This window comes from Garra rufa, chromosome 17 (genome assembly GCF_049309525.1).
Source record: "Garra rufa chromosome 17, GarRuf1.0, whole genome shotgun sequence".
In the NCBI taxonomy this organism is placed as follows: domain Eukaryota; kingdom Metazoa; phylum Chordata; class Actinopteri; order Cypriniformes; family Cyprinidae; genus Garra; species Garra rufa.
In genome coordinates, this window is record NC_133377.1 from 38,072,765 (window position 1) to 38,082,243 (window position 9,479).

Here is a 9,479-nt window from a genome sequence, read left to right on the forward strand (position 1 = left end):
GAAGTGAAATGCAAAAAGATACTTACAGGTCATCAGCATCACTCTCAGTCTCACTGTCACCTCCCTCTCTCTCCACGGGTGGGTCTTCAGCAGTACGAGGCGGGCAAGATGGGGAACCTCTCTCTGGTGCTGGATGGTCAGCAGGTCCCTCAGTCACAAGGGCAACTCCACAGCGAGGTTCTACAAGTACATTCAGTTTCAAATCTTCAGCTGAGCACATCGATATATATTCTGAATGTGAATTTGTTTATATGCTGTTCAAATTGTCAAATTATAGTGTCCAATACTCTTACCTTTGCTCTGATTTACAAGTGTTTGGCCATCTGCAGGCTGCATGGACATTTTTGTTTGGCTGGTCTCCAGAAAAGGAACCAATGAATGCCACGCGAACACTGGCACAGAGCGGGGCTCCACGTTGGTCCAAACTAAATGCAGAAACAGACAAACCTATTATCTGTTCACACGACTCTTTTGGGAAAACCTACAGCCTCTCTATTCTCTTAGGAGGGAACTGGTGAAAGAGCACCTTTCTGTGTCAGAATGAACCTGAATGAAAGCCATTCATGTACATATGTGTCTGTGTAACAGTGATTGATGAAACAAAGAAAGTGTGTAACTGTTCTGTGCATCTGTCATTCCAGTGAACTGTGTATCTCAGATTAAGTACTCATGAGAATCAGGGCGGTCCAATCACTCTCTAGCAGTGCATGTCTGGACAAGTTCCTGTGTGTCATTTCAGACATGCTGCAACTGTCTAAAGAAACACTGACCCTGAAAGCACAGTGCATTCTTCAGTACACACACCCAAACACACCTGCTGCTGACCAGCATACCAAAGTCACTCTGAGCCCCCCTTATTTTTACAGTTTGGCAGTCTGAGAGAAAATAGAAAGTGTTTGCTGGTGTCCTCCAGCTTATAAAAAACATATTCTGGCCTGCACAAAATCTAGAAAAAAATATTTTTCTATTTTGTAAAAAAAAAAAAAAACTAAAGTGACCCTGGACAACAAATCCAGTCTTGATTAGCACGGGTATATTTGTAGCAATAGCCAAAAATGCATTGTTTGGGTCAAAATTATTTATTTTTCTTCTACGCCAAAAATCATTAGGATATTAAGGATCATGTTCCATGAAGATATTTAGTAAATTTCCCTACCGGCAGTATATCAAAACTTTCAGATTTGATATGAAGAACTTCATTTGGACAACTTTAAAGGTGATTTTCTTAATATTTTGATTGTTTTTTTTTTTTTGTTTTTTGTTTTTTTTGGCTTTCAGATGATGTATAAATCTCAATTTCCAAAAATGGACCCTTATGACTGGATTTGTGGTCCAGGGTCACAAATCATTTGGAAAAAGTCATGTGCCTACATAATTTGGCACTAAAAGAATTGTATACTACATTTTTAATGATTAAAATAGAACAATGAAATTGACTTTGTTACCTTGGAAAATCTTAGCATAGTTTGTGACATTTTGAGATTTACTCTGAAACTCTAGATAATATTAATTTAATTTTACACTATAGCTCATTTCTGTAAGTAAGGATAGCAAAATGAAGTAAACTGTGACATATTATACCCAAAAAATTCCTTATACAGTGAACTACCACTTTGATACAAATTTCGGACCAAAAATTATTCAGAAACTTTGACCTGACCATATTTTGCTTAAGTGTTTTTTCTTTAATTGCTAATGCATCCTTTTTACACCACAGACTGAACAAAATTAAGCATTGCTTGGTAATTGGTCCACAAAGTATTAATAGTTTGAATTTTTAGTTGATTGTAATCCATTACATACCTTTCTATTAAAGTTATCTGACATTATCAAAATGAATTTGTTCTGACACAGTTTAACAGAATATACTGTGATAATGTGAGAAATGTTTAAGGTGTCTGAATAATTTTTGGTTTGACTTTATCTTTCAGGTTTCTTACCAGTGCCAGGTCGTCCCATGATGATGTCTTTGCGAGGAGCAGGGTGCGGGGACTCAGCTGGAAGGATGAGGGGCAACAGAGCAGTGGGTGAAGGATGGCAAGCCACAGGTTGTGGGAGAGCACCACCTGCATCTGCAGGCCCACCTGACTTCCTCTCTTGCTCTTTACCTCCTGAGCCAGATAGTGCAAGGGCAGGTCCAGTGGTTGCATTAGAGGTGGACACATTCAAAGCGGCAGAGTTTGAATGGGCGGGATGTCCAGGAGCCACAGGTGTCAATGACTGAGAGGAAGTCACCAGGACTAAGGTGGGAGCAGGGTTGCGAAGAAGAACAGCACCATTGGTGGCGGCGCCATTAATGGGAACAGGGGCCTGGAGGCCCAGAGCATGGTGAGGGGGCTGGCTGTGCTCCCTAGACCGTGAGCTTGCTCTACGGCTCAAGGGACCGTCACTGAATTTTGCCAGCGGTACGTCGGGGTTACGAACAATGACGGGTGAATCGCGTAGGGGAACGATACGACGTGAGCTGGGATCCTGTGGAAGGGGTGAGGGTGGTGTGGGAGAAACCAGCATAGGGGGCGGAGTGGAAGCGGCAGAGGACGAGGGTCGACTTGTGACACTCCTCTGTCGAGGGAATGAGAGAGATGAGGGGGTGGTAGGCTGGCTTTGTGGGGATAGAACCCTGAATGCTGCTGCGTTGAGGCTGAGGCCGGGGTCATTGAGTTGGGGATCAGATTTCGCATAGTCTGATGCACTGGGCATTGGGGGTGGCGGGGCATCCAGCTTGCGTTTACTAGGACTCATGGGTACAGTGAACGTCAGGTTGGTCTGAAAACTGGGCACGATGCCAGAAATGTGGCGCTCACGCTCTGTACCAGGAGTGCCTGGGATTTTCGTGCCACTAAGGTGGCGAGGGCGGCGAGGGGTTAGTGGTGCCGTGATGGGGCTGAAATTAGCTGGGCGGAAGCCAAATAGCGTAGGCGAGGGGGAAGGCGCAGGTGAGAACGGCGACTGATTGGATACAGGTGAGAATGAGGGCGTACACGAGCGTGAGCTGCCGAGTGAGACCAGCATATTCGCAGCCTCACACTCATCAAAGTCAAAGCGCGACATGTCGCGTGGCAGTTCTTGTGGTATGAGAGAAGTCATCACCAGACGTGGACGAGAGTCCCCGCCACGGCTGCTTGCTTCGCTGCTGTCTCGTGAGTTGTCGTCCCAGTCATACTCGCTGCTGGTGCGTCCACCTAAACGAAGGTCAGGTGTGAGAGTGCCCGTGCTACTAGCGCCGCTCCTATCTCTGCCAACCCCGCCTCCGGCTTCCATCTCTTTGGTGCGCATGGAGAGATGCCGCGAACAGTAGCCGCGCCTCTGTGACTCCTTGGAGCAGCCTTCGCGTGAACAAAGTCTGCGCCACTGCTTGCCGTTGAACTTTTTGCGGATGCCTGTAGGGGTGCACACCACGTCGCCCTTTTTGTACTTCTGTTGAGCGGCCGTGAGGGGTGTGCGGGAACGTGACGAAGAGGACGAGGATCCGGAGCCGCCCCCTGATGCGCCGTGCGAGTTGGAGCTAGGGGTCTTGTCCAGGGAGCCTCGAGAAGAGTTTGGGGGCAAGGGAGGAAGCTGGGATGTGGAGGAGATGACTGCCGCACCTGTGGCTGAATCCAGGCCCAGGAGCATAGGTGGGTGATTTGGGTGGGGAGCAAGGGGCAGGTGGGGTGCAATCGGGGTGTTGAGCCCTCTCACCACCGAAAGGTGAGGGCTGAGGTAGTTTGGTTTAGAAAGAATGGGCCGATGCTGAGGAGCCCCTAGAGCTTTGCTTCCCATGGCGGTAATGCCACCATCTCTTAGCTGGCTAAGACAGCTGACTTCCAAGTCTACCCCATCTGGGGTGGACGAATGAAGAGGATGATGCTTTTGCCTCTCCCTTTCTCGATCTCGTTCCCTTTCTCTTTCTCTTTCTAAGTGCCTATGCAAGTCTCTTTCCTGATCCTTCTCTCTGTGATGTTCCCAATCTCTGTTTGGGGCTACACTGAGTACAGATGTGAGGGTTGTGTTGACGGCAGAAGATGATGAATGGGGTGAGGTGAAAGGTACAGTCACAGGATGCAACAAACCCTGAACTTCAAACGCTGGCCTAGTCAGTCGGACCACCTCCTGCTCCACTTCCATGTCCTCTCTTTCCTCCCACTCTCGTTCTCTTAACCTCCTGCCATCAATCCCTGGCTCCGCCGGCTGGGGCGGCTCTAGGTCCCAAGGAGGAACAAGGAGACGGAGATTTTGTCGTGAGACCCAAATGGCCTGAGCCCTTCCGTCATCCCCTACACCTCTCCTCTCCTTTCTCTCATCAGACAGATCCTCCCGTAGCTGAACACGGTATGGGAAGGACACAGCTGGGTGTTGGTCTACTTGAGTGACTATACCTTCTCTGTACCACTGTTGCACCCCTTCACTGCTCTCATCACCTCCTCCATAGGGGACGCAGACTTGTGTGCCTATAGCCACTGGGGCCACACCAGGAGGTGATGCATCTAGTATAAGGTCAACAGAATCAGTAGCCACTCGGAACGGGTACTTGCATATGGTCTTTTCTCCATTTAGCTGCACCTCCACAATCCCGTGCTCCTCGCTTACTCTCCGCACAACTCCAGTGCGAAACACTCCAGAGATTTCCCGGCCCCGATCGTGAGGCCAGCCTTCACCTAATCTGGGACCCTGCCGGGCCAGAACTCTCTGATTTTTGAGACCTTTGGCGAGGACTCCGGCTAAGCCGGATGACAGGCTCTCCTGTGAGGATGTTGAAGTGCTATGTGCTTGTGGCTTTTGGGAGTTGGAGTGAGAATCGCGTCTTGAAGCTGTCACCTCCAGGTCGGCCGAGTGTTCGCTGGCTGTGTCGGTTGAGGAGCAACGCTGTGGGCTAGATGCGCTCATGCCATCCCTCTCTCCGCACTCACCTGCAGTTCTACCTGTAGGCCCAGTTACATTGTTGTGTCTGTACCCAGCGATGCTGTCCTCAGCCAGCTGGCTTTGACCGTGTAGGTCCGTGTGTGCAGCAAAGGCAGCTGGGCCCTGGCTAGCACCACTTCCGTTATGAGAGCTGCTGCTGCTCTGTGGGGGTGTGCTGGGAGTGCTGGCGTTGCCATGGTTTCCGGCACAGTGCTCCGAGGTGTACTTCTTCTTGGGCACGCGAGCCTTAAAAGTGGCCGTCTTGCGACTAGATGAAGGGTTGGGGCTACTGCTGGCGCTGGTCGTGCTACTGTTGCTGTCACTCTGCGTTCCGCCAGACTTGGAGCTCCCGGGGCATTCCTCCGCTTTCCCAAAATCCACTGCTATACTGAGGACCCCCTCCTTTTCTGGAGACCCGCTTCTTCTCAGTGGCCCTTCCTGTGATGAGTCAGAATTTGAGGAGATATGTCTCTTGGGAGAGGTAGGTGAAATTTGGGTTTTTTCCTCTGCTTCTCTCTTCTCTTCCTGTGGGCTACTGTCAGCTGTCCTTCTCTTAACTCCTTTGGCGCGAGTGGATGGGGGCGACCGCCTTTCTTGCTTTTTAATGGGTTTCATCTTTTCTTGCTCTGATAGAGTCTCTAATCCTCCTGATTTCCTGTGAGTCCCAGCCTATCGATATCTTCCACTCTGTTTCCCTCTTGCATCCCGCCCCTTCTCTGTCTTGTTCTTCTGTACTTGTCCAAGCCTCTTCCTGTTTCCGTCTTAAATTAGAGCCTGCAATGAAACACAGCACATGAGATAGTTCAGTTTGCAATGCAGCACTACAGTTCTCATATTGAGAATTGGGAGTACAGAATACAGCAATAAAAAAGTTAGTGCACAAAATAAAGTGCCTAATCTCATCCAAACATCTTCATAAGTGCGTAACTATATAACATAGCCTTAGAAAGTGAATATAACACAACTCGATACAAGAAAATTTGACATCGACAGAACACAAAGAAAAATGCTTGCCCAGACAAGTCACACACACACTCTGGTTTTTTGGCTGGATCAGAGGAGGCGGGGGAATTCCTTGTTCAGTGGTATTTCTGTGACTCTAAGGCTCTCTCTCTCTCTCGCTCTTTCAAATGACCTTTTTGTATTCGTTACAGAGGCAATCCACCCCTACAGTCCTCACTTCCTGTCACAGCACTACAACCTCTCTATGTACAATACCATCCTTACACATTACTACTTACACATTCTTTCCTCCTACCAAAACACCCTTTTCTTCTTCATACAAACTTCTTACAGTGCCCATTTAAAAACACACAGATATGTTATCAACATTATGTTTGCATAAATATATTTAGACACTTAATTGCTACAACCCAGTTTAAATACACCCTACAGATTACAAATAATTTAGTGTAGTCAAATGACAATTAATTTAAGCTTTGAATATCTCAAAAACGGCATGACTATAAAATACGACTGACTGGTTTTTATTAAATTACGGATGTCCATCTAATATATATTACAGTTAAAGGTCAGAACATGAATGACCTCTTTTGATTAGCCAATGCATGCTGGAATTGACGAAGATGTAACCGATAGCTTTAGGTCCGCAATGCAAAACTGTCCCATTCTTGTGAGCAGATACCACATTAACCACACTGCCATTTGCACTGTAAGACAAGTTTGCAGGCAATATGCAAATCTAAGATATGCAGTATATTACCTTCAGTAAGTAAATTATACCATAAAACAGTTTACCAAGACCTGCTAAGACTTATATTGCCTGGTCATGTAGGTGAGTAAAATGTTTGGCTCAATAAACTATTCCAATCCATATAAGATAACACAAAGTATAAATGATGAAAGGTTCTATTAAAAGGGCACTTTTTATCCCAGTAGTAGCATTTTTTTTACTCAATGTTTCCTTGTGGATTGCACGTTCATACATACTATCGCTATGGTTATACACTACCAGTGAAAAGTTTTTGAACAGAAAAAGTCTCTTCTGCTCAGCAAGCCTGTATTTATTTGATCCAAAATACAGCAAAAGCAGTAATATTGTGGGCTTGGAGTCAGTGTGTGTGTGTGTGTGTGTGTGTGTGTGTGTGTATATATATATATATATATATATATATATATATATATATTGTGAAAGTATAGACATTAATACTTTTATTTGGCAAGGATGCTTTAAATTGGTCAAAAGTGATGATAAAGACATGTATAATGTAACAAAAGATTTAAAATTTTTTTATTCATCAAATAAACCTGGAAAAATTCTACTCAGCTGTTTTCAACAAAATAATAACAACAACAATAATACATTTTTGGAGCACCAAATCAGCATATTAGTATGATTTTACTGAAGGATCATGTGACACTGACGACTGAAGTAATAATGCTAAAAATTCAGCTTTGAAATCACAGGGATAAATTAGATTTTATAATATATTTGAATGGAAATTAGTTATTTTAAACAGTAAAAATATTTCAAAATTGTACTGTTTTTGTTATACTTTGGATCAAATAAATGCAGGCTCAGTGAGCAGAAGAGACTTATAATTAATATGAATTAAAAAACCAAAAACTTTCGACTGGTGTAGCTGTACTTTCTAAAGTTCCATTTATAAAACAATTTTTTTGTGTGTGTGCATAAAATAGAGATATTCCACAATTTATAAACACTGCTAATTTAAAATTGTTTTATAATGTCATTATAAGTAGTAGTGTCAATTACGCATGACACATTGTGTCATGTGATGTCAACATGGCAACGCCCATAAGGTGGCGACCCGCTTAACATAGGAAATGTATATAATTTTAATGATTTTGTAACTTAAACTGTAAAGCATGACACCAGCAACATCAAAGTTGCAATGGGTGAAATTCCCAAAGAATTAATGAACTGGTAAAATGCATACCTATAAGAAACGTCTGCGAAATACAGAAATCAATTAATTAAAAAAATATGTCTGTATTAAACTTTTTGGACTGGCAAAAAAAAAAGTAAAGCTTATTTGCAATGCACTAAATATCCATTCAACTTTCTCGGCTGCCCTCTGCACTCAGTGACCCGTCAAATAATTATAACAACTCAATCTTATAATGACTCGCCAGATGCACAATAAAAAATGTTCCCATGCAACGCCAACACTCCAAATAAACCCAAATGCCCCGAAACAAAGTAAAAGCCCTGTTTCCCATCAACAATGGAGCTGCTGTCGTCGACTTGCGAAAGTTTTGCTGAGTAGTACACCGCCGTATCTGTGTCAAGCGCTTTTATTGGTCGTAGTGCCCTACTCTACGCTTACAACCACCTACGACACACAGTCGAGTGGCGTAGGCCTCCTCCATAACACAAGGCCGCAGAGCAGTTTCCCGTCTCCCTAAGGCTTCTGAATCGAGGGCGACGGTGGCCATAATATTAAATACGAGAAGAAAAAAAACAATCCTTTTCAAATATATGCGAATATGAGATATAAATACGAAAACATCCGATTTAAATGTACTGAATGCAACTGAAAATATATTATTATAATATAGCCAAGTTTAAGTAACAAAACAATCGCGGTGTCTTTACGTAAAAAACTATGGATACAAGCAGTGACAGTTCCTGAAAGGTAAACGAATACACAAAAGCAGTTTGTTGAAGCTGTAGCTGTTGTGTCACACAAATATTTTCAGGAAAAAAAGTTTTTAGGCTGACTGTGCACCTCCACCCCTCCCTTTGAATGTGTGTATGTTAAAATGCTTACTCCGCCATTTTATACAATCCACTAAGGAAAGAAAAAATAAACAACTGACAGCGGAGCCTTGTAGGTGGATCCGCGACGTAAAGGCAAAACACAGCATTAAATATATAGGCAGATGACTGCAGTACTGCAGATGAAAGGTTTCAACTCACCCCGTGATTGTTTACAGTGCCGTCGAAATGGTGTCGACGCGAAAACCAAGCCTATAAAGCCGCGGAATCCCCGAGAAAGCTTTTGCAAAGAGTGTTTTTCTTCCGCAAATGAGAAAAAGTCCAGCCGTTGAGGTTCCAGGGTACTCTACAGTCGCAAAATGGTGAATGAAGCACTAAGCCTTGACAACCAGCGCCCTCGTCCAATCAGCGTTCACAAAAGGGTACAGTAGCCTGTCAATACACGGGTAGCGGTGATGTGGGCGGAGCCATCTGTCAAAGTCGCGTTGATCGACAGGACGCTCGGACCAATCGCGCTGTGGGAAAACAAGAAACAGCTGGTCGATCCTGAAGCTGCATCAGCCAATGGGATTCAAAGGAAGGCGGGACAGCCAAGGGGAGTAGGTGGGCAAAATCGAGAATATTAACAATTTGCAATTTCAAAATACTTTTATAGTCAGCTTGAGCCAAGCGTTGTTGCACAGAAATGTCAGATAAAACAGAATATTGTTAATATATATTTTAACAAAATAAATGAATAAACTTTCAACAAGGCATTTATTAATTTCAAGACCGTATACCAATGCAACAAACGTCAAAAAGACTAGTTACTGGCTAGATGAAAGTATCTATCTTTAAAAGGTCTTGAAATGTTTAAAAAGATGCTTAAATAAATCAACAAATGAATAAAGCAGGA

The 9,479-nt window shown here is 44.2% G+C and overlaps 1 protein-coding gene across 1 annotated transcript in view; it reads right to left on the reverse strand.

The window, feature by feature from the left end:
• The window catches only part of cica (capicua transcriptional repressor a), a 21,896-nt gene extending 12,968 nt beyond the window's left edge, over positions 1-8,928 (reverse strand). Inside the window, exons 1-4 of the mRNA XM_073821501.1 lie at positions 8,786-8,928; positions 1,941-5,655; positions 294-425; positions 27-180 (exon numbers count right to left, since the gene is read on the reverse strand). Coding sequence (XP_073677602.1) covers positions 27-180; positions 294-425; positions 1,941-5,496 — 3,842 coding nt within the window. The 5' untranslated portion in view covers positions 5,497-5,655; positions 8,786-8,928. The remainder of the gene's footprint in view (positions 1-26; positions 181-293; positions 426-1,940; positions 5,656-8,785) is intronic.
• Positions 8,929-9,479: the final 551 nt, after the last annotated feature.